We start from the raw sequence: 26,294 nt of genomic DNA, 5'->3' as shown, positions 1-26,294 counted from the left end.
GCAACAGAGCTAAAGTTTACCTACTGTAATTTAGGTTCGAATCGCAACACTGCTTACATTATATTTTTGAATACGTGTACTCGGTAAATATTTAGACAGTCACGGAAGCATAATTCACGGCATTTCGACCACTTGCTGTTCTTTAACGTGCACCTAAATCTGAACACACAGGCTTACAGTATTTCCGCCTCCGTCGAAAATGCAGCCGCCGCAGCCGGGATTCGATCCCCCGACCTGTGGGTCTGCAGCCGAGTACGTTAGCCACTACACCACCGCTGCAGGGCTATTTTATTGAAAAATAGCTTGAGAAACATAAGGTTGCTTACATAGTTCTGCAGGACGCGTAAACGCTTGCTTGTTTCGACAGGTGCTCATGAAGACTACAGAAACCAACGGCGGTGTATATCTTGTTGGCCTCTGTGAGTTATCTTTTTTATTGCACTATTTTCGGCTCTGTGGTGCTTGTAAGAAAGGTCACATATTTCGGTTTGAAGGCATCTCTATTTCCTGATGGTTAGTACGCTGCGAGGAACGTCTTTTTTTTCTGTTTCTGTTTCGTGCCATCACCGGAACTGAGCCCTATATCTTCGAGAAATAACTCTATGGTCGATGCTGCATATATTGTAATGTAGTAAGGCTTACTTTTTAGTGTAACGCAAGAATATTCATTATGAGCTCGTAGTGGCTAATTTGTTACGTTGAAATATGCAAACTAGTGACTCATTGATAGACCATAGTTTAGTCAACAATATAGACCACCTGACACGATCTCAAGGATGAACAATGTTTCAGGTTTTGGTGCCTAATGTATTTCCAGGAGAATAAACACGTCTGCAAAGCTCTACTTGTGTGCAACGAGAACGCAATTATCTTTGCCTATATATAAGTTGGTTCATTGATACACATGCATTATTAAAGCGAAAGCTTTTTGTGTGCGCAAAACGTTTGAGAAAAAAAATGAGATAGGACGGAGTGAACGCTGTGTGTGCACCATCCTGTTTGATGATCGGGTCAAATAAAAGGACAAGAGCACACGGGAAATATATGAAAGTTTTGTTTTTTTTATTTGCAAGGCAGGGACGAAGTGTGTGTGTGTCCTGTCTGTCAAGTTATTAGACGATTAATACAGGTACCTTTTGATTTGAAGTGTCATTTCAGCATGCGAATAAGGTGTTTCTGCACACTCGCCATAGCTTCCCCTTTTTAAATGAGTTGACTGTTAATTTATATGTGAAGTTTCACGTCCCAAAAACACCATATAATTGTAAGAGAAGCTGTAGTGTAGGGCTGCAGAAATTTCGACCATCTGGGGTTCTTTAACGTGCACTCAAATTTGAGCACACGGGTCTACAGCATTCTCGCCTCCATAGAAAATACAGCTGGCATTCGATCTCGCGACCTGCGGGTCAGCAGCCGAGTACCTTAACCACTAAACCACCGCGCGCAGCAGGGCAGAGTTGACTGTTGGGTGAGTTTGTGTTTTGACACAGCGTTTTTCCCTGTCTCATTGTTGCTTAGTCTTCTCGACCACCTGAAAGTATATATATATATATATGATATATATATATATATATATATATATATATATATATATATATATATATATATATATATATATATATATATATATATATATCCCGCTGTCTGAGAAATAAACTGGTGGTAAGTCTGTGCAATGTTCTATGTCAAACTTTATTTCCTGAAATATTTTGCGCACACAGACGTACATACGCACACAGAAAGTTTTTCTTTTAAGGGGCCCTTCAACATTTTTGAGCATGGTCAGAAAGCGCTGCTGATCTGCAGTAGAGGCTTCCGACAACACGTGAGCCAAATAATATAGCACAGCACGCGGCCTGGAGTTCGCAATAAATTATCAAAGGCAGCTAAAAATTGCTTTTTATTCTCTCGACAAACACGTTATATACCCAAAAATCACACGTCAACGACCCGTCTATCAGCAATTTGCTGATTTCAACATGGCACGCTCACTCGTGACAGAGATCGCCGCAGGAGGCCGCTACTTGTCCACGCCTCCACGCGCGATCACATTATAAAATGCACGCGTTCGAAGAAAAGAAAGCGGGGGCTCTAGGTCGCGAAGTGTGCGTGACGTTTTTCTGTGGCCCTGCCATCTCTTCCTGCTTAGCTTCCAGTGCTTTCGTCGGGACAAGGGGAGGGAGAATGCAATTCCAGCATGTGACAAACATTTGTAACTCCACTCGACCTGGACAACTTCTTAACATTTTGCTGCGCTGAATTGGTCAGGCAATAAGCTCTTCCAACGAATTCGTTTCATGGTTACTTGAAAAAGTGTTTCAGGGCCCCTTTAAGAATTGCTTATAGAAGGAGGGGCGCTCGCGACATGGATTAGTAGCGCTGTACATTTGTGAGTTGTGCTACTGTGGGAGTTTGTGAAGGTGTAAAAAATTGTGGGTGATCTCTCTTTCTAGGAATCTGTATGACACGAAAGTGTAACATTTCTTCACACAGGTAGTTGAGCGTTTGTTGTGCTTTGTTTTGCCATAACGCGAAGGAATGAATGCTACGACATCAAATTGCAAAGTCACGCGAAAAACGAAAATCAGCTTGAAACATAGATCGCGCATCTCATGCACAAAGCATGCATGAAATGAGCTTACACATAACTTGCGCTGACAAACAACTGTCTCAGCTCGGCATTCAAAGCGCGCTCCTCAAACAGAAAGACGTACGAGACAAACGCAGAAGTTTACAAAGGACAAGTGTTAACACTGTCATAATTTTTTTTCGTGTTTAAGTAGCGCGCTGCTTTCATACACGCAGCCGTGGCAGTGAGTAAAGTGACCTTCGTGCACTGCAGGATCACGAGTCTGATAAGTGCGCATGAAGGAGAGACCACACTCCGTGTAGGCGGCTCTCAAGGAAAATCTGAAGGCGACGATGACCTTGAAAGCGCTCCCAACACGAGACCTTCATGCCATCTTGCTACTCATGACAAAAACGCGCTGAAGTTATGGAGCTCTGAGGATCACGAAATGGTATATGGTGTATATGATTGGCTTGCCGTTAGCATCACGCACTTCAAATTGTGAGCTCGGCGATGCAACGCTCCTGCTACGAAACAATTCTTTCTCGTTTTTTTTTTTCCTAACTATCAGTTCGTGGATATGCTGCAAGGTCATATAGGTGACGGAAATACGTCAGCGGAGCTGTGGTAGAGTCTGGCATAAAAGGCTTTCGTGTTAAAAGCTAGTACGTTTTTTAAGTTTTTTTACTTCACTTTTACACATCCTACGCAGAATTGCAAATGTGCGACCAACGCCTGGGGTGATGAATGCTCGGGAGCGCCGTACACATGCCGCCATCTCTGGAAAAACAGATCGAAGAAACGTCTTGAAAGTGGCACTTTGTATCCGTTCAAAACACACTTGATGAATACAGCACTTTTTTTTAAACGACCGCCGCAGTGCAGCGCGTGCGCCTCCTCATTACATTTTTTTTGTACGCCCTATGCTATAGCCCTTTTGATATGATTTTTGAATATGGCTCTAGTAACGGCAACATTCCAGCCCATCAAGCTACTGGATCCAACGCCACATGGTCTAAATTTCGATCAAAATTGACCGCAGAAACATTAGTGGAGTGACTGTCATTTAGTGAATTTTCCTTTTTAATGCGAGCCATCGGTATCTCCCTTCCGCTTTTGTTTCCGTTTCGAACGTTGTTGCAGCCCGTATGGTCGAAACGTTTTCGGTGCACGCGGTCAGTGTCGAGCTGAGATCTGCGTGCTTTCGTGGTGTTGGGTTGAATCAGGGGAGTCAGCTGAATGCAACAAACACAGCCAGCGCAGTACGCAATGCAGGCGCCACAAATCACCGATGCGTATAGCGTGCTGAGCGTGTAGCTCGCCCTGGTATAGGTGGTGGCCAATCTTGGGGCCGGGCCAAAACTGGTCGAATGGGTGAAAAGAGGTATCCGATATATTAGTTGCATGCACTCGGGGTTGTTCGGGGCGGTGCATACCTTTTTTAGGCTTGGTTTAGGGCACGCCGTGTACTGCTGTCTGCAGTTATACTTGTGCTTTTGTTAACTCAAAAGAGGAATCGTTTGCAGTTATATTGTTTTCGTGTACCTTTATGAAAAGGCGAACAATATACTATGGCGAGAGTCGTTCATCATTGGGATTCTTGTTGTCATGGCTCACCCACAGTGAAAGAAATGCATGCATGAAATATCGATGTATAATCAAAACAAGACAGAAGTAATATATGTGCATTTTGATATCAGAAAAAAGAGAAGCTGCTGAGATTTAAAATGTTTGTTATTTTTCTAGAACTCAAATCCACACTAACCAGATGCATGGAATTACACATTAAACCAGATGCGTGCTAGCGCGCACTGAACAATGTACAGAAACAAAACGGCATCGTTTCAGCACTAAACCGAGAGTGCCGTGACCGACAATTGTTTCAAAGTTCACTTTAAAAAAAACTCATAACACATATTCAAGTCTTTGAGCTCTTAACCGTTCGAATAAGAGGCGCGTTTTACTTCGGTGGGCGCTGAGCTTGTGGCACAATATTTTGTGAACTTCGATACATAGGGCACACATCTTCGGGTCGCAGCACTTCTTCATTGCAGGCCAATGAACTACGGCACACGGAGAAGAAATTCCACCGGCCGCCACGTATCACGTCTTACCTAGTTCAGGCAGTAAATCATATATAATGAATACTTATGTAGCAAGCCGCTCAACATAACTTATCAAACACGTGTGAAGATCATTTGAGACAATGATGTTTGCGCAGGATATATGTGTAGACGTCCAGATGCAAAGTTGAAGGTGATCATTTATACTTTTACGTGAGTATGGCGATCGCACGTTATGATGGAAGTACAGGTAAGCTTAGAAGCATCGCCTGTATACGTCGCAGATCGTTAGCAAGAAAGCATGCCACTTTTCTCCAGGCTCCAATGTTCTGCGAACCCCGAAAAGAGAGCTCACACTACAATAGGGGAGGAGGTGGACAACGTATAGTCATCTCACGCCATCATTTATGCACTGTTCCGGAAACCCAGTAGTGAAGCGCCCTTTTCGGGTTTCGTGAAAAGAGGAAGCCCTATAGGCGATGCATGCATGGTGATATTGCAACGCCATTCAAACGTGGCGTTCTTGCTGCCCACACAATGCCTCATTCAATATGGTAGATTGAGTAGAACGCTGGACGACTTATGGATCAGCCTATTGAGGGCAGAGTGTATTGTAAAAAGTGGATGCGAATGACTTCAAAAGAATATAGCAGGAACACTTTACAGCGAGCGCCACTTCATAGGTCAACTGTAACACACGCTAGGTCGTATTGAAGTCGCAGGAGGTCATATTTTGTTCATTCATACATACATGACAGACGCCTTCTTTTCGCGATGAATCAAGGGAAGTTCTCTCTTGATCATGTGAGCCGCGATAGTAGTCTTGTGGTTATGGTACTCGACGTTTGACCATAGAATGTTGCAGAATCGATTCGCGGCCATGGCAGCCACATTTGGGTGGAGCCGAAATGCTAGACTTTCGTGTGTATAATTAGGTTTAGGTGAGTGTCAAAGAACATCAGGTGGCCATTATATCTAGTACCTCTCAATACGACATCCCTTATTCTCATATCATGGTATAGCTTCCTAAAACATGCACAAATATCACGGTCATAACATTTGTTTTAAGCTCACATTAATTATGTTGGCATCATGCATATTAATATTCCAATAGCCGTTTTGGAGCCCCTGCAATTTTTCTATGAAGTGTGCGCTTTCTTTCTTCATTATGTACCTGAACAAGCTACACCTATGTAGAGGGACTGGCAACCTGCCTGAGCATGTGATTTCATCCTAGCTGAAATTGAAAGGCCATGATTTATAGTGACAGAATCTAGCATTACTTTAGCGATTTGAATAGGATTTTTGTTCTCAGAGTGCGTTTGAAAGTGGCAAAAGCCAGTATGTCACTTCGTCAGGGGGACAAGAGTTGGTTGTGCTCGAAAAAGGAATCATCCATATCGCTGCGCACAATCTGACGTTGTTTGCGCTTGCGATATTTCCTCCTGCTATTCCTGATGTCTCTCTCTATCTCTCTTTTTAAATTGTAGGAGCGTGTTCATGCCTGCTCTTTCTCTCCACTTTTCTTCCCGCATTCTTCCATTTTCTACCGCTTACTTAGTGTAAGGTAAAGATTAAAGCAGATGTAGTTACGGTCCTTCCCCTCCCTTTTTTCTGCAATATATATATATATATATATATATATATATATATATATATATATATATATATATATATATTGTTCAAAGTTACAAATTGTATACTGTTAGACATCGCTGCTGCTGCTTTAATCCGCTTAATTTGTTGCAATCATAACAGTATCTAGGATTTTAAGCGGTGAAATCGCGATATAAATATGAGGTACGCCGTAGTGGAGGAATTTAGAAATGCGAGTCATCTGGTGTTCTTTAACGTGCACTCAGGGTTGTACACGTTCCTTGTTCCTTACCAGTTTTGGATTGAGTTCCCGTTACAAGTTCCTCTAATGCGAGAGTACCTTCTTACAGTCACATTTCGAAAGTTGGAAAGTGTAGTTACATCAATGTTACCTTTACCTTTTGAATTAAAATATATTGTCGGATAACCATGAGGCAAAATAAAGTGAGAAACTTAAAGGTTTTATCTATAGGTGCATATATTTTACGAATTTGAAAGCGCCCACAGTAAGTTGTATGTAAATAAAAGCAATAAAAACATACGCTCGGGCACATTTTTTTTACCACCATAGTTCCCTGTTCAGACCTCCACCAGACTTTTCTACGACTTTTTTTACAGACTACTGGCCATAATACAGACATGTATAGCTTCAACTTTCGAGCCCGTCTGGTACAAGTCGACCACATGTGGCACTTCCACGTCGCTCTGCAAGTAGCCAGTAGAACACTGCGCTTCAAATATACAGATAGATATCTTCACACATGCACTAATATAGTTAAATTTTTTTCACAGTAATCTCCATCGAAAGGAACAATATTTAAGCGCCTAGTGAGTGCACATTTAATATTTTAGTGCGTGTAGAAAATGATATTTAGGATAAACATTTGTCACTTCGTAATGATTGATTGATATGTGCGGTTTAACGTCCCAAAACCACCATATGATTATGAGAGACGCCGGCTCCGGAAATTTCGACCACCTGGGGTTCTTTAACGTGCACCCAAATCTGAGCACACGGGCCTACAATATTTCCGCCTCCATCGGAAATGCAGCCGCCGCAGCCGGGATTTGAACCCGCGACCTGCGGGTCAGTAGCCGAGTACCTTAGCCACTAGACCACCACGGCGGGGCTTGTCACTTCGTAGTGTTGCTTGTTTGTTGTCAGTGAACATATTTGTGTGTATACTCTTCTCTGTATTTTAATTGTTTTCTCGTTTCCTCTCTTTTCTTTTTCTGGACTTTCTCTTTCTTTTTCATATTTCTTTCTTTCTCTCTTTTAGTAGAAGCTCTCTCGCTTTCTATGTTTTCACTCTTGCTGCTCCTGCTTTATATTTTTTACCTATTTCTTAGACTTTCTACTAGTTCTCCCCTCATCTTTCTCTTCTACTCACCTAAAATTCCCTTTCCCACCCACTTTTTGTATACTACACGAGGATTGGCTTTGCCATGCTCTGCTAGCGTGCGTGCGTGTTGCTCAGAGATGCGGATCCATTATTTTCCTCAACGGCCCACATCATTAAGATAGTCACTCAACTAACAGATTATTCAAGCAAGTGGAGAGTCAGTCAGAATGGCATGTTGCTTTGATGAAGTGTACCTTTACCGCCTTTGTAGTGTATAATTGGAAAAGGCCGTTGCTTTATGTGTTCGCTCTTTACTAGAATGCGAACTCTTCAGCGCTGTTCTTTATTGTACCGCGACACAAACAGTTTGAATATGTTGGCACTCTACCTTTACTGAATTGTTTCAGGTGTCATACCTATGTAAAATAAATAGCATTAAAAAAGTTAACTAGATAGCCGAATGGTTACGATGCTCACCTTCGGTTCGTGGGGGCGCGTGTTTGAATTTCACCTCGCCAAGAATTGTTTGCGCCACGAGTCTCTCTCCGTCTTTCTTATTTCTATCTCTTTTTTGCTAGTTTTTTGCCCATCAGAGTTATTGCAATCTACGCTGGTGAAATTGGCGCACGTGTTCTGGGAGCGAAGCAGAAAAGAAGGAACAGAACGCAGGGGAGCGCGTGCCTGGTTCACAGTCATGATACGACACGCGGCAAACGTGTCTTGCGCCTGTGACAAATGCCTTCGAGTGAAAACTAGTATGCTCCGTAGTCATGTGACACGCGAGTGAAACATTTCTTGCGCCGCCCGCGAAAGGCCCATCCGCCCTGTTCTGCATGATGTGCTGCTTACCTAGACTTGTTCAGTGCTGGTAAACGCTTACAGAAGTAACGCCATTCTGTTTGCCATTTCTTCAAAAACGTACTGAGTTACTGTTACAGTTTCACCGATCCTGAATGGAATGGTGGCGTTCCTTCGTTCCTTGAAAAAAATGAAAAGATTCCCGGAACGTTGTTCCTTGGAACGCCGTTGCGTACAACATTGCGTGCACTGACATCGCACTGTACACGGGCTTTTAGCATTTAGCCTTCATCGAAATGCGACCACCGCAGCTGGGACCAAACTTGCGACCTCCGCGTCAGCAGCCGAACACCATAACCGCTACTCCACCGCGGCGGACAGTTCTTGGCTAATTGCGAGGTAAAAAGAGTTGACGCGATGGAGCGGCACTGCCACCGCAGCCTTCAATTTCACGAACTTCAACTTATTGGCCAGGAAGTTCATGTAACCGTTCGTTACGGGCTTGCTGTTGGCGTCTTCTTATCGCCGTGGGCGTTCGAGTATGAGGTGCGGGTCTGTCACGTTCCGTATGTATGCCTAAAGCGTCGGGCAGATGCAATGTAGCAGGATATCATAGATATACAATGTCTGTACCAGAAGTGCTCGGAATTTTACTTTATGATTATTTATTGATTAGCAGTTTGCAATGTTTTCTGAGTTAGTCTGCCCCTGATTTAATGCTCCGTTGGCAACGCCTATAATTGAAGACGCTCTGAAAGCCAACTACGAGAGCTTCCTTCGGAAAGGTCGTTGAAGATGCTTTACCGTCTTCAGCATCCCATGCAGAGTTTCTTGCACTACAGGAGACAAAAATAAGTCCAGTAGTACCAGGCAGAGGGTATACAGTGGCTGGAGATGCACAGCCACACCCACTTTGGCCTGAAGCTTGGAGACAATCTGCAGCGAGGTGTGACTTCTAGCTTTTCAGCTCACTCGTCAAGAGTTTTAGCACCTTACTTCCTCAGTAGAAGGTCCTTCGTTTAAACACAAGGGATGGTTGTTCTGAGTATTTTAATTTCCTCCGTGATCTACTTGTGCACCGAGTCATCAATTTGTGATATCTATTGGCGTCCAGAGAGATCGTCGTCGTTGACAGACCCCAGATTTTTCCAGAATCTCTGACAAAACATCAAACATCATCGGCGCGACGACACCGTAGGCTTTCTGAAGAATTTCAAGCGTTTCTGCCATGTTTACAATCTAGCTTCAAAGAAAACTTGATTACATGACACTGATCCAAAGACTCGTCTATTGTATGAGGGGAGAGTAGATGCGTACCTCTGCGCAATGGCTCAACCAGCCTCAACAATTGTCCACAGGTAACCGAAACCAGACTCGTTTTGAAGCTTATATCACCACTAACTTCCGCGCCTGAAGCACTGCACCGCCAGGCGGTGCTGCTGACTACCAAAAAAAATTGCGGGAATGTGTTCGACAGACCCTGTACATACTGTTTGTTGGAACTGAGTGCTCTTTTCTTTACCTTTGGGAGAGGTGGAGGGCACACCAGGCATCCTAGTCGATAACGTAGGATAGCGTTACACGTCAGTGTTACAGTCATCGCTTCTGCTGCGGCACTGGTAGCCGCCGGTCTCACGTAGCTTGAAAACAACTCAGAGCGACGTGCATTCACGAGACGGTGCAAACACGCCACAGACATATCAGCACATCCCCCTCCGTTGATTTCAAATCGTAAAGTCTCGTATGCGTAGAACAGGGTCAGCAGAAATGCTCTTTCTTCTCCCCTTTTTACCTGCATGCCCCCTACAAACTCCCGTCAAACACATGTGCGTGCGTGCGTGTATGCACTTTTGCGTCGGATAGAGACAAAAAACAACAACAAATGCACTGAAAATAAAATAACTGAGGGAGTATAAAATTATCATGTTAGAGTATAGAGGCTGAGTGAAAGCCGGCAGAGTCGATGGTGGCAGACTTTTAAAGGTGAAAGATCAAAGGAGCAATGGAAAGACGAATTCCCATGCAGTTTCCTCGCAAATCCGATAAGGGTGCCTCGTCAATACGTGCTGCGAAGAACGCGCTGCAATCATTCGAAATACAAACGAAATGCAATTTTCGCACACAAAAAAGAATTACCGTCTTCGTAAACTCGATTGTAGCTTATAACAGACGACTTTTAACTGTTTCTGAGAGTACTTCATGTTTGCCTACTTGCTTACTTCAGCATACATGATGAGATAACACATTGCTGCACGGTGACGAGGACCATGTACTTAAAACTGAAGAACGCGTACTTCCTATGGGTCTGCCGTGGATACATAGATAGATAGATAGATAGATAGATAGATAGATAGATAGACAGATAGATAGATAGATAGATAGATAGATAGATAGATAGATAGATAGATAGATAGATAGATAGATAGATAGATAGATAGATAGATAGATAGATAGATAGATAGATAGATAGATAGATAGATAGATAGATAGATAGATAGATAGATAGATAGATAGATAGATAGATAGATAGATAGATAGATAGATAAAGTTACAAATGGGTTGACTATATCTATCTGTGGAGCACACATGAGAAAAGCCACTCGACACGTCCTTGTATTGCCAGAGCGCAAAACACACTGAACTTTATTTTCTGTGCCCTTCGCGCCAACCTTGCTGCCGCACCGCACGATTCCTCTTCTTCCTTCGTGGCGCCATGCCGATGATGTCGGTGGCGCTACATAGCTCTTCCCACTAGAGAGAAGCATGGTGTGCGAACGAAATCAGCCCTGCCAGAAAAATCTGCGGGTTGAAGTAGTAGTGCCTGTACCAACGTGAACGAAGACATGTGGAACTGGATTGAGCCACACAACTGTGGGAGTATTCTCACAGTAGGCTGGCTTCAGCCGCTCGAGTGTGATGGTGTCAAGTTTGTCGTGAATGTCCACGAGATATGTCTGCTCTTGTCTTTCGTTACCGCGAAAGAAGAAGAGGAATAGTGCGGTGCGGCCGCAAGGCTTGTGCGAGGAGCGATACCTCTTCTATTTTCGTGGCGCCATGCCGATGATGTCGGTGCCACTACATATCACTTGTTCTATCCAACCACGGCCCTGTATTCTTCGATTCTAGCATGCCAGCACACAAAATACACTTTGTTTGTACACCACTGGGAAGGAAAAACACTATTGCATTGACCGCACGACGTTTTTGAGAATCAAAATATTCAATAATGCCAATATTTAGCTCGGCAACGACCTGAGACTACAGGCAGGTTCAACTGGCACCGATTTCTTTCCACCGACAGACAGTGATACTGATTCCTTGCCTCCTCCCGCATTTTGTTCAACGACCTTAGTAGCGCCTGTCTCCTGGCCTAGACGCCACAGATTTCTGACTCCTATGGGTTGAATTACGAAGGAAACTTTCAGCGATAACAGAAGTAAGCTTTTCTGACCATCAGAGGCTGCTTTATTCCCGAAGGCTCGCCTATAACTTTTGTGTGAAACGAAAACTAGCCTATAGGTATCCCGGCAGCCCGTGTGAACGCATTACTGGGATGAGTAAATAAACATCGCTTAGGAATTGTTTTTATAATTGCTGCTTTAATAGTGTTCCGCTTAAATTGCGTATTGACATCACGCGACGACAACTGTGAAGCTTGTAGCGCAAGCAGTGAAACGACGCAGACTACATGTAACAACATGTAGCCGCCGATACACTGTTAGGAACTGCGAACGTTGCAAGTAAATCACTTTGAAATTTAGTCGTCCCCAATTGCAAATACTTGTTATTGAAGTACTTGTAAAATATAACGGCGACTAAAATTCTGTACAGTAAAAGACATATTGTGATCGTCAGCAGTAGTTTGTCATACACCTGTGCTCTACGTTCGCAACAGTTCAGCAGTTTTCTGAACTACTACGTTATGAGGGCTAACTAGTAAACTCTAGAGGTAAGCGCTAAAGATTCAAAGCTATATCATCGCAGTTAGTCGTGCAGTTAGTTAAAAACGCTCAGATGCAGTAGCAGTCCCATTGGCCTTCAGCTGTCTTTATCCGCTGACTATGCTGCAAGTGAGTTGGTTTGGTGCTTAGAGTTTCATACAATAATACCTAGAGGGGAATTTAGCGCTAGTGTCTACGCGGGCTCCTTCAGTGGCGCTTGTACCCCCATGGGAATTATGCGAAGTACAGGCTTCGGATCCGCTTCGAGTGGAGTACGCTCTTGAGATTCGCGACGCTTCTTTTCCGAGTTAAAAACAAAGTGATATGCAGTAATTTTTCGTTGAAACTTGCTCCACTTATTCGTACTCAAGCTTTTTTGCAAAATATTTTCGTGACGATGTGGTGAAAGTGAAACCTGGGCAGATTTAACTATTAGGATATGCATTGCTCTACCATTGCGTTCCAGATTTGGCATCAAGATTTCAAGAATTATTTTTACAACACCTGATAACAAGCATTCTTGTTTTTCTCTGGATTGTAGATATTGTCTATTTATTAGAAATAACAAGACAGCATTAGGTGAGAAACACTTAACGTTTTGTCTTCTGCGATGTCAGGTGCGGCTGTTGAAGTGCTCTGCCCCCAACAAACCTCTGGCTCTGTGTTGAAGTCGAGTCAGTGGAGCGTCACGGTGCGACTACTTAGCTTTGTAATCGTTTTGCAGTCGATTTAAACGAGTTTAGGCAAGACGCGCTCGTAAAAAAAGAAACATGAGCTCGGTGCAATATTCTGCACTGTCATGAGACGCTACTATGCGCAGCGGTGAGAGGACGTCGCTTCGTTCAAACGTTCAAATACGACTCGTAAAGCTTCAGCGTCGCAGCATATAAGAGACCTAGTGGTCTTAAACGGACACTAAAGTCAAGTGTAAAGTCGACGTTGATTGTTAAAATGGAGGCCCGGAAACCTCGTAGTGTTACTTTTGTGTCACGGAAGGGCCAATTTTGAAATAAATTCACGTTTTATTGGTCCGCATCGCGTTAGCACCCTTCCAATAACCCGCCTCAAAAAGCGGACCGACTCACGTCACTGTGGCCGTGCACAACGTTGCCTCGCCTTACTGCTTTAGTAGCAGCAGACCGAAAGCAGCGAGAGCCATAGAAGCATTAGCGGCCATTGATCAATTTTCCACCATTTTCTTCTAGACTGCAGACGCTTTTGTTTCAACTGCGCGCCACTAGATCACACCAACTGTTCTTTGTAACCACGTGTAAATTGAATTTTCGAACCACTCGCGCCATAACCCATAATAAAGTTCAGCAGTTATTTTCCTATAAATCATACAGAAACTAAGAAGCCGCATTTTATTACGTCTCTTGATGCACGTAAGGTTCTTTATTTAGTGCAGTTAGATTGAGTACAAGTAATTAATTGTAGGAAGTCCGTCTGATGTCCTCGGGAACATTTTGAAAATGTCCTACTGCGGCGCTTGTGTTCTTGTGCATTTACCCTAATTTCTCGGTAAGCAGGGAACATGTTGTTGATAATATTGTCGTTTTAGATGTTGTCATACATTGATCTTTCAATCTGACGTGAATTGTTATTTGACTTTAGTGTCCCTTTAAGCCTCTTTGAACAAAAATGGCACTACTCCAGTGCTTTTCACTGCACTCCACTACTCGTGCCGCGCAAAGAACGAAACTGATACTGCAGAAAAAGTCTGTAGACAGTTCGCCAGGTAACCCTATTCAATTCTAAGCCTGTATTTCCATAATTTCCATGGAGGTACGCGATCGCAGCGCCATATTCCTCTCTAGGTAATATTGTAAAAACTTTAGGGTTAGGTGTAACTCGAATATGTCCCGGTGACTGCCAATCGAACGTTTGGTACGATGAAACGGAATGCTGCACTAATTTTCTATACACGACCAGCTCCCGACTCTGACCTGCGAAATACTATATTCCACAAGAGATTGTTTTTCGTAATTGTACGGTACATTCGCGTGAAAAATAAGCGTAGCCTCCAGTGCAGAGAGATAGACACTTTATTGAAGTATCTCTGCTAGGGTAAAAGGTGGCAAGGGGTCAGGAGATGCGCCCCTTCCTACCCCCCCCCCCCCTCTTCTTCAGACACCGGCTGGGCCTTGAATCTTGGCGGCCTCTTCAACCAGCCGTACAGCCCAGAGATAGTTCTCCTGGCACTTGCTGAGCAGCATAGCCTCCTACTGCTCGGTCGCGGTGATTATAAATGTATGGTTTGCGTTGTGTTTTATTGTGTGAGTACGTACGCCGCGGGCCCATATGATATAGCCGAGTTCGGCGGGAGGTGCACCACATTCTTTCATTGTGGTGTGTGAACGGCGGGATAAATACGGCTGTGCAGTGAAGGACAGGAGAAAGTACTTGTCTGAAATAAATGCCTGGTAGTGGATCGCTGCTACTCGTCTGTTGGTGGGTATATAGGTCGGGCCTTATGAGTTGTACATTAGGATTTTTTTCGAAAGGAACTATTCTGTTCCTCGCATGGCCGCGAAAAGAAAAGACAATCATTTATAGCTCAGCCGCATTGGGTCGCGAGGAGTGGTGTTCTGTCGAATGAAGCACCCGGTAGACGAAAGCTCGGGCGACAACCTAAGCGTGTTCGTTTCCTGAGAGCCCCAAGTGCCCCGTAGCCTAGATGATCTCAACGTGGCAGTGACTCCACAGCAATGTACTTATGTGAATGCTGTGTGCTGGTTGTGAAATCACGTCTTTGGTAAGGTTGACGATGACCTTCATATTTTCACTGACGATGCAGGATACTTGGGTTGTGGCGTAGGCTAGAGCGATGGCTGCTTATTCCCCTTCGTCAGGTTTCGTTGCTCAAATGAAGCCAGCAGTAGTAATTATGTTCTACAGTGTAGCGACCGCAGCGACAACCATGACCCGATGCGTGCGGCCGGACTAGACTGCACCTCCGCGCTCGTTTCTTACCACCTTCGCATCGGGTGTAGTGTATGCCTCTCGCTGCTGCTTTGAGCGGGGCGCTGCGACACTGACCCTCCTTTGCCACTCTGTGCAGCGCGCTCAACGCAGGCGCATGATTTCGGGTGCGGGTATTCGCTCACGACGCGCTGAAAAACAAGTAAAAAACAAAAAAGTGTTGTCTTCGAAGAGATAGGGTGCGGAGTCAGGAAGAAGTTTTCTGATGCGACCCGCGGACACATGCGTTTTTTTAACTGTTTTTAGGCCTTTTTTTACTACTGCAAGACCCGCGTCCCCTATGAAGCAGGTTTTTTGCGAGGCTTCTTTACACTTCGAATCAAGCAGGATAGATAGTTCTCATAAAACGTAGGCGCGGAGTCAGGAAGAAGTTTTCTGATGCGGCACTCAGGCACATAATATCTTCACCGCAGAAGTGTCGGCTGCATTCGTTAGCCGATGCAGACTGGTCATTGATGACGAGGTTGTCTCTCGCAATAGTGTTTTGTCATTTAGCGCACAGCTCAGCATTGCTTGGGAAACGGTGAAAAGAAACATCGGGTGTTTTCTCCGAACAATACTTGCAATTCGGAATACAGTAATGCACTTTCACACAAGTACTATATATTCATGCACGTAGTGGGCGTACTGAACGTTGTACAACCGTCTTTTTGGGTTGAAAAATCACGGCAGACTGAACACTGAGAAAGCACCGCAGAAAATGAAGCCGCGTTTGGCAAATCCTAGAATAAAGCAAGCCACAAAAGAGACTAAGGGAAATTTACAACATCCTGCTTTTCACACTAAGCCACCAGATAATTCATACAAATTTCTGAAAGAATTCATACAGGTGATGCTAACACTTTGACAATACACATTGTCACTTTCAGTGCGTGCCGTCCGAACGGGTTATTCAGCAGCATGGGTCCTCTTTTATTGTTTATTTTCTTTCACCCTGTATGCAGTTATTTTTTATCATTATAGATACAACTCACGTACGTGTTTCAAGGAGCTGTCAAGCTGCAAACAGTGGCTTTAAGCCATAAAAACCACTCGAAATCTATCTCGAAAAATAAACAGAATATAGCTTGCCAAGGAATGTGTGCTCGTCATTTATGTAAAGGAGCTCTCCGACACGTTGTCCAACAAGACCAAGGGTCAAAAGTATTTGTTGTTCTTGGATTTCAGAACAGGCGCAGCATTGGTTATCTCTCCCTCTTTGATTGTTGCAACTGCTTTATTTCTCCAGCATTATGCCGCGTTAGCCGATTCTTCCGCATTTTTTTAGTGTGTTTCAGCTTGTATTATCCCCGAGCACAAGCACACGTACATTATGTGGCGAGCCGTCTGAGAACATTAGGTTTTTTTTTAATTTTTTAAAGAGAAGATACTCTCTTTAGCCCGGACTTCTTGAATATTCCCACTATCTGTCGAGAACCCCCATTCGATAATTTCACACATAGTAACTCTCTTACGCCGTGTGCGCGGTGCAGGAGCTGCAAGGTCAGGATCGCAGCGCCGCTGCCGACGTGCGGCGAAAAGTAGTCATAAACACTCCCATTGCATTCGCGACCGGTGAGCAGGCCGTAAAGAAAGAAGCGGGCGCAGATGCAGTCTAGCTCGGCCGTGCGATGCGTGGGATGTTAAGAGTTCCGAAGGCTTCATCCTGCGTTCCCGCCGTACAGACACCATAGAACATGTTCATCTTCGCCGCCCAATTCACGGGTCGAGAGCTGACGGGAGAAAAGAGGCTTTCGCCCGCGCCCTTCTCACGGTAGCCTTCGTAGGATCACTTCCGATTTTTTCTTCTTTCTATTTTACCTTTATTTTTTCTTTTCTAAGCTTCGTCTTCAACAAACAAGTCTTGAAACTGCCACCAACAGTTCAAATCGATCTTTTTCTAGGCTCCTGCACGTGCGGCCCAGCCAACTTGCTAGTTATCGCGCGGCAATGATTTCGCTTTTAATTAGAGTCAGCCGACGAAGATTATGGCGAAAGTATTTAGCTATATTTTAAGGAGCCGAAACCTGAGAGTACTGCGCCAGCTGTCGTAGAAAGCGCCACGAAGTGACGGAAGAAAAAGCAAGCCACCCTTTGACAAGCCATCGACGCCATCATCACAGAGAACAGCGTTTTGCTCAGGCGCCAGCCACAGCAATCGGTGAGCTTGAAGAACATTCGAAAATCTTACAGAAGAAGCAAATGAGCTAAATACAGTCGATTAAGCAATTGAGAAGATTGAGCTACAGGAACTCGATGCCGCGCTCACCGACTGCATTGACAACAACAACAACAAAAACACAAAAACAAAATTACCACGATGAAGACCAATATTAAGCGATTTCTAAAGAACGATGCCTTATGTGAAACAAGCTCAAGCACTTATAATCAAAAACTAACGATTCGGAGTGCGATGTACATTCTGGTTCTGTTCAGAGTATAGTGTCCCATCCGGCTCTCCAGTTGCCGTCATTGACAATCAGACTTCCGATGCTGGAGATGGCGACGTTAAGTGGGGATCTGTGCTCATGGACCGAATTTCGGAACCAGTTCGAGTGTACGACTCACAAAAATTCAGCGCTAATTACCATCCACAAATTTCACTATCTGACTAGCTAACTAATCCGAAAGGCTGCGGCTGCTATCGACGGACTGCCACTCAGTGAACGAAACTACAAAACTGCTGAAAAAAAAAACTGTGGTCAAAAGAATTGGCAAGGGCGAGGTCATCATTAAAAGGCACATGTCACGATTGCTTCCGGTCCACCCAATGTAGAATATTCAAGACACCGAGAGGCTAAGCACCATCCAAGTTTAATTGCAGACGGGTGTTCGCAGTTTTGAGGCATTGGGCGTGGCTTCGAGCACATACGTTGTGCTTTTATTGGCAGTTCTTCGAAAAAAAAAACATTGGCCTCAAGGTCTACAGGAAAAAGACATCAGAAGCCGTTCCTGAAAATGACTTTGAGCAGTCCCTAAATTTTCTGAAGACGGAGGTAGAGAGCCGAGACTGAGCCCAGCACGTAGTATTACCAATGCCTAACACCGCTGTGGCAGAGAAAGCTCCAATTACTAGAGACCGCCATCAAACACCGCGTGCGTCTGCTCTAGCGGTGACTGTGGAGCCGCTAGTGCACTGCTTATTTTGTGATCAAGAACGGCACTCCCCTGAAAGCTGTATCACCGCCAATCTATTAGACAAAAAAGGCGGTGATGTCAAAAAAGCGGCGCTGTTACAAGTGCGCGAAAAGAAATGACCGTGCCGCCAAAGGTCGAACATCGAAGTGATTCCAGTGTGCGAAGCGTTCAGGACGGCAAGCGACAGGCGTCCGCAAGCTCGACCAAAGGGTATCGCTGCCTCCCTCAAGTGAAGGTACAACAGCAGCTGGTGTCACAGTCCAGTCATCGCTACAGGTGTAACAAACCCGAGGAAAGGCAAGAGTACTTCTCGAGATGACACGAGCATTTGCAGAAGGAGGGAAGAAGTCTCCTTTACTGCGTATGCTGCTCGACGATGGCAGCCGGAAAACATTCATACGACAAATTTTTCGTCGTTTAAAGCTTCACGTCATGGGAGAGGAGAGGCTTACCATCTATGCCTTCGGAAGCCAGAAGCCTTTAGAGGAAAGACGCTGTGGTAGGGTAGAATTCCGGCTGAAAAGTGTCGAAACAACACCAGAGTCCACATAAAAGCATCCAAGATACCCAAGATCAGCGGTGACCTGCTGCCACCTTCGTATTACCACGTTACCCACCTTGCACAGGAACAGGGCCTGAAACCAGCTGACGCAGTAGCTGATGGTTACCAGCCTGGTGTTTGAATTGAGCTGCTTGTTGGAGCTGATTGCTACTGGGACATCACAACAGGTAGTGTCAAGCCCTTCAACGAGAGCCTCTTAGCCGCAGAGACTCTGCCTGGATATGTGCTGCAGGGCATCGACACTACATTGTGTGCCTCGATGCACCTAACAAGCACCGGCGTGAACTAGGAGCCAGACGACATTTCTTCTCAACTTAAATCATCCTGGGAGCTGAAACACTTTAGCATTGTCGATGACTCTCCACTCACCACTGGAAACAGCGACATTCTTGGTTCATTTGAGGACACAATCGTCCACAAGAACGGTAGAGACGATGTCAGGCTCCCATGGAAAGAGAACATATCGCAGCTGACCGAAAACGGGAACAGCATCGCACAGGCTTCACTCACTCTCTGCGAAACTACTGCGAAATGACAAAACGATGCACAACTATGACCAGATGATCCGGAACTTGACTTTAAGCCGGAGATGCTGAGGAAGCCAATGAACTGGAACCTAACCTAAATCTAAGTTTATCGGACATTCTAATTCCATTTTCAGTGCATAATCTGGCCATAATGTATGACGTAGAAAAGGCTTTTCTCCTAATTGAGCTGGCTGAAAAGGCTCGCGCGACGCCATTCGCTCTTTACGTTATCGAAGTACACCAAAGCAAGGCAAAAGGCTACGCCAATGGGAGTATACCGGGTGACAAGGGTACCATTCAGTGCAACGTGCAGCCCGATATTCCTCGCAACTACCTTACGTCATCATTCAAAAGGTGTCAAAAAAAATTTTCTCACACCTCTCAGATCCTGAGTGACAACCTGTATGTCGATGACTTTGTTAATGATGTGGAAAAGGCATAGGAAATACGCAAGGAAGCGCAGCGTGCACTGGAGATAGGAGGCATGAACCTCAGAAAATGGCGATCGAACAATACAGTTTTGATGACATCGTTTGCTGAGATTGAAACATCCCTAAGGGCCCAACAAATGTGGTCCGTGTAGAATGGAGGCCCGACACAAATGAGTTGAGATGTCTACCTTGATTGGAGTTCTGGCAAGTCAGAAGGGCACAAACCGATTTTTACTTCAGACCTAAGCAAGCATTTTTGATCTGTATGGTTTCCCCGTTCCCACTACTATCAGCGCAAAAATAATGTGTCAAAGCCTCTGGGTACGGGGAACAGCATGGGATGGCAATATTCCTGCAGATGTGCAGAAGAAGGAGGACAAATTGTGACGGCGGCTGCCTGAATTCCTGAAAATAACAGTCTCAAGAATGTAGGCTCACGTTCTCGACTATGACAGCATGTTCACAGTTATAACGGAGGCAGAAGCTGTGGTTAATTTTCGTCCTTCGACCTTCGTCTGTTCGGACGCGGGGAACCTTATGCCATTGACTCCTGCCTATTTTCTGGTCAGCCACAAACTAACAAGCTGGCCTCCTCTCCTATAAAATCCACGAGAGTGAAATTGACCACAAATAGCCAGATCCAAAGATGGAAGCAGCGCAGCATCCTTGTTGACTCATTTTGCTGACATTGGAGACCCGAACATCGCCTGCAACTGCTTTCCGCACATGTAGTAAAGACATATAAAGGAAGAAGCATCAATCAAAGAGATACGGTTCTTCTCGGATAGGACAGAGCTCCTCGCCAAATGTGTAAACTCTGCGGTGCTTTCAAAACTTTCCCAGGAAGGTCGAACACGCGCTTGCCAAATACTTCTGCCTCAATAAGGGGAACTTCGAGAAAACAAAAGCGAACTAGTGCAAGCCTTGAATCCGCTTGAGCTCAACGCCTAAGCAGCCGCCATGGGACAAAGGCAACCAGGAATTAGCGTGTGCTCATTCCGGAAGGGGGGGGGGGGGATTTAAAAAGTTGTTCCGAAGGCTTCGTCTTGCCTTCGCAAGTACAGTCGCCGTTGAAGTTCATCTTCCCACCAACACAAAGCCGACGAGAGCGAAGGAAAATTTGCCCGCACCATTCACACGGCAGCATTCATGGGATCGGCTGAGATCTTTCTTTCTTGCTATTCTGCGTATCTCTTTCCCTATTACCTTCTAGTCACCTTCAATAAACTAGTTTTGAAACTGTTCCCAATTATTCTAATCACTCTTTTTCTAAGCTCCTGCGTGCGCAGTCCAAATCAGCTTGCTAGTTATCGCGCAGAAAAAAATTCCAGTAAGCCGACGAAGCTTAGAGTGCAAGTAATCATCTACATAGGATATTCCGCTACAGGTCGTGTTTTATTGGCATGAAGCGCTTAGCAAGTTGCTTAGTGCAATTGACGCGTCTTTACGTGTTTTGCTCAGGGTGCATGTTGCGTGGTAGTGCGGAGGGGGGGGGGGAGCACAGAAAGGTGTCTCGATGTCCAGAGGTATTTCGGTTTTCTGGTCAAAGTGTAAGAAGTACAGTACGCTGAGAGCGCACACGAGACAATCATCTGACAAAACCGTTCGTATCGCGGTATACGTTGAGCTTCAATTAATTGGTCTATAGTGTTGTAAAGTCCTAGGTTACTGAGTTTCGCATTGGGCGTAGATATGAGGGAATGCAGCGCGCACTGATAGCAGTGCTTTACCATTGTATTTAGTTTCTTTTTTTTTGTCTGTAAGCGTAAGTTTCCTAAATGCACCGACGTAAAGTATTCTGCTTATAGAGAAAGCAATTACCAGTCAGACGTTATTGGCCTCTTTTATGCCGTGATCTTTATTAGCAATACGCGAGATAAGCTTAGTAGTCTGGTAGGCATGGTTCTTGTAGTCGTTGCAGCTTGCACCGGAGGCGCAATGTGGAGTGCTGGCTTCTGCTCTTCTGCTAAACTTTTTTCACTCTTTCTTCCTCTCTTTTTCTTCTTTTCTTTCTCTCCGCTTTTCTACCATGTTATCTTTACTTTTCCTGTTTCTTACTAATTCCCTCGCATCTCCTTTTTTCTCTCTTTCTATTTCAGTCTTGCTTCCTCCTTTTTCTCTTCTTTTATCTCTTTCTTTCTTTGTCTCACTCCCTCTGTTTATCACTCTCTTCTTTCTTCCCACGCTTTTGCTCTCTCTGTTTCTTCCGTTTCCTTTATTTGACTCTCTCTCTTTTCTAATCACTGTCTAATTGTTTCTCTCTTTCTATTTCTTCATATGCTAGGCTTTACTCTCTCTCCTTCTCCTTTCACCTCTCTCGCCGTGACATCTCTCCTCACCACTTCATTTCTCTGTCCTACCCCTTGATATTCAATACTCCATAAGGCTATGCTATGGCCTGCCAGCATGGCTGGATAGCCGAGTTGTTAGGACGCGTGCCTTCATATTGTGGGTTCACGGGTTTCAATCTCGTGGCCTCGTGCGGAATAGTTAATGCTTGCTGCTTCAGGGTTCCCCGCTGTCGCTGCGCAGCCATTTGTTAGCCTAACTGTTGCCTCCATTTTTAGTTATCCAGCAGTTAGCAGTGAGATTTACCCAATTTATGTGGCACATGCACGTTTATGATTATTCTTTTCTTGTAGGTCGTCCTGGAACATACCCGTTAAATGTATTAGCTTTATTACAGGCCGCGAAAATGAAGACTAGCTTGAAGAGCTTCATTGTTAAGCCTTGAATCCAATATGCTTAACTGTCTAACTACCAGCCTCCAACACAACCCACGCTCCTATCGTTCGCCATTATTCCAATAATCGTCATTTATCGCATGTTGATGGTCCGCCACCAAGTATTCTCGAGCCTGTCAGGCACGCCTTGGGTGTAGGAAATGCCAACGCCTTCATAACGCCGTGGATGAATGCGGTAGGGCCGTGTGGTGTGCTTCGGCAATTCTTCACTAGATGCATCTTACTCGCTGACTTCGCGCGTCAGGAGTTAACAAGTGTCACGACTGTTCTAGTAGTTGCAACAAACGTAGTCGTTTAGTGGCTATAAGGCTTCGCGACTAATCATGTATATATGGGGTAAATGAGAGATATATAAATTATTTAAGCCACAAATACAAATTTTTGGTAAAGAAAACATAATCAGTAGCAATGGAAAGGTGTAATAGTAATGTTATAACTACATGTGTACATAAATAATCGATGAGCAAAAGTGTTTATATTCTGGTAGTATTTAGAAAAACCTTGTAAATAGGTCTGAAGGTGAACTATTCATGTCTACGGTTAAAGAAGGCGCCCAGTGTTTCCAAGTCAGAGTTGTGATTCTGGCAAGCATCCTTTACATAAGAAGTTAAATAGCTACGGGCAACGGGGAAAAGTAACTCATTATACTGTCATATGGCTGACAGGAAATAAAAAGTGCCATAGAATCACCGCGCAAGACATTAATAATGCCGCGTGCTTTTCTGTGCCGTTAACAGTGTATAGTGCGATACACCCAGAATGGCGTCTAGGACGAAGGTGATGAAGTTACATGAAGAACCATAATTTATGTAATCTGTTAACTTTCTATTATATAACCTCCATTATTTTAAAGCCTCACACTATTTCATAAAACCACTTGATTCTTGGTCAATGCCCCACATTGGGTATGCGCCACAGATAAAAGGTGAACAACAACAACAACAGCAACAACAACTGTACTGTGGCTTGCGATTGACACGGTGGTAGGGCACAATGTTTTGGCAGAGGTGCGGGGTACTTTGTTTTTACGGCGAAGCTACACAGTGGACGCCTATCGCAGTCCACTACCATGGCTCCGGATGAAGACGCACCTCCACCAACTATAACATCACCAACAACTCAGTCTGTCGCCGTAACGCAACCCCGTAATTGTGGACACGGTACCTTTTGGGGGAAGAGAAACATCGATGTGGGCAAGTGGCTCAGCATGAACAATTCCATAGGCACGCTATATTACTTGGATCCAACAGTGTGTGAATGTGATATTGTACCTTGAGAAAAATTTTTGCGTCTGCTTTGATATCCATGAGCACGAGGTTACAACCTAGAAACCGTTCAAACAACAGCTCCGCGACCTTTTCTACAACCCACTTGGACGAAATTATGTTTCCCGGAAACAATCGGCCGTACGTACTCAGATGTCAACAAACCCATACTTGACCTATATTCAGCACGTGTTATAGCCTTGTGGCAGAAGACCAACACAAGTTGTCCGAGGCTGACAAGGTCTCCCACATCTTAAAGGGTTTCGCCGACGATGCGTTCCACCTGCAATGACCATCGATGCCATAATTGAGGAGTGTCGCCACCTGGAGCAAGCGAACAATCGGCGCATTTCGCACCGTGCAGTTGCATCTCCACAACACCGCTGCAATTTCGTCTTGCGAAGAAAGCCTTTGTCAGCCATCTACACCTGAAGACGTGAAACGCATCGTTTGACACAAACTCAGGGCTGTGTGATTGCTGCAAAGAAACAAACGTTGACTGAAAAATTGTTGCCCACTGTCCCCTTGATCCAGGCCTCTCTCAGACCGCCAGGAATTCGCTAACATGTGCCTGTTTTCGATTTTGTGTACTATGAACAATAACGATGCCTCTGTAGCCTTTGTAGAGACAAACGGGTGCTTAAACCGCTTAAACGAACGTTTAAACCGGACACTAACAGGCATGCTTCCAAAATACGTGTAGACCAATCACCGTGACTGTGGTCTTGCACGGCCATACTTGACGTTTGTATACAACTCCTCCTGGCAAGAAATTGCTGCATACTTACGGTTTTATCTATTGCTTGGACGTGAGCCAACGTTGCCATTAGATACATTCCTGTCGCCTTCTGCACAGTCGAACACAAAATACGCTCACGATGCTATTGCTCACGCTGACTTACCCGCAACAGGCTAACGACTTTTAAACAAAGACAAAAGCACCGTTACGATCAGCAACATTTTGATGAACGATTTCAAGTGGGTGCTCTCGTTTTTCGCTGGTTCTCAACGCGATGTGCCGAGCTTTCTGAGAAGCTACGTTTTCGTTTCACGGGCCTAGACTGCGTTCTTCGACAAGTAACAGGCGTTACGTACGAAATTGTCCTGGACAATCCACAACAACGTCGCCTCCGGTATGACGTCATGTCTTCCGCAAACCAAGGCTTAAGCGTTACCACCCTCCTCGTACTGTGACCCCATTGACGCGCCTGGTCGGCACTTTTGCCGTTAGGAGTTGTCTTGTGTGGCTTTCACTGACGTTATAACAGTGCATAGTCTAGAAGGAAGGCATCTGCTAGGAGGAAGTCGAAGAAGTTTATTTTCGTGTGTTAGCTTTGTCGAGGCTTGCGACTGACTCAGTGTTATCGCCACGTGTTCAAATTTGACGCCAACTAACGTGCATATGCATGTATTTTTATTCGAGTAGCCGCACACCTTTGTTGAAGATTACTTGAAACTGGGTACGCATATGAACTATACATAGCAAACTAAATTAGTTTGGCATACTTTTAGTTCTTTCAGTAAGATATACGGCTAGGACCCATTGGTTTAGTGTGAAGAATATGTTTTGGGATATAGTTCAACCAACTTTTGTGGAAATGTGGGAGTCATAAAAGGTTGAATATAGTTTAAACTAACAGGATTTCACTGCTATGCACCTCATTTAAATGTTGTTAGTGTGACCACGTGGTAGTATGCTTTCATTACGAAGCTCGTTAAACTCCTAAAAAGTATTAGCACATAACCATCCCAATTGTAAGACAGTGAGAAATATGATAAAACTAATGCATAAAGCATGTACTAAAGACGTGCTATCAAGGTCCGCCGAGCTAGTTGGGCTTTTTAACAGCGTTGTTTTCGCCCTGGTGATAACGCAGCAACAATCTTTAGCTAAATCTAGAACGCTTTCTCATGGCTGTCAAGAGACTAACACCCTCCTAACATTACGTGGACGCAGTACTTCGCTCAGGACCTACGGCGGTTCGTGGTGCTTAGCGTGGCGTTGCTGGCGGCGCTCGCGGTGCTGGTCCTGCTGGCGCTGGTGCCAGCCGAGACGCTTTTGAAGCGCTTGGCGCTAACACTTGGTCTCCTCGGCTGGCTGCTGCTGGCTGGCCCCACACTCGCCTGGACCGTGGCCAAAGAGCACATCTCGCTGGTGGACCCCCTGGCCCCTGCTTTTGTGGCCGCCTTCCTGCTACACGTCCTTCTTCCGCTGAAGCAGCTAGCTGCTCTGCTTATGGGCCCGGTGACCTCAGCTGGCCTGCTGGCCACCACAGTGCTGCTGGCAGACTGGGACACGCGCCACTTTGGCTATCAGGTGAGCAGCCGGGGCTCTGTTCTTGCGTTTCCTTTTTTG

The 26,294-nt window shown here is 44.9% G+C and overlaps 1 protein-coding gene across 1 annotated transcript in view; it reads left to right on the top strand.

Annotated features, from left to right (window-relative positions):
• The window catches only part of LOC142775123 (uncharacterized), a 789,190-nt gene that overhangs the window by 404,579 nt on the left and 358,317 nt on the right, over nucleotides 1–26,294 (top strand). The window contains exon 9 of the mRNA XM_075876470.1: nucleotides 25,896–26,255. Within this exon, the coding sequence (XP_075732585.1) occupies nucleotides 25,896–26,255 (360 nt within the window). The remainder of the gene's footprint in view (nucleotides 1–25,895; nucleotides 26,256–26,294) is intronic.

The sequence above is a fragment of the Rhipicephalus microplus genome, chromosome X (genome assembly GCF_043290135.1).
Source record: "Rhipicephalus microplus isolate Deutch F79 chromosome X, USDA_Rmic, whole genome shotgun sequence".
Lineage (NCBI taxonomy): Eukaryota > Metazoa > Arthropoda > Arachnida > Ixodida > Ixodidae > Rhipicephalus > Rhipicephalus microplus.
This window is presented reverse-complemented; position numbering and strand designations above follow the sequence as displayed.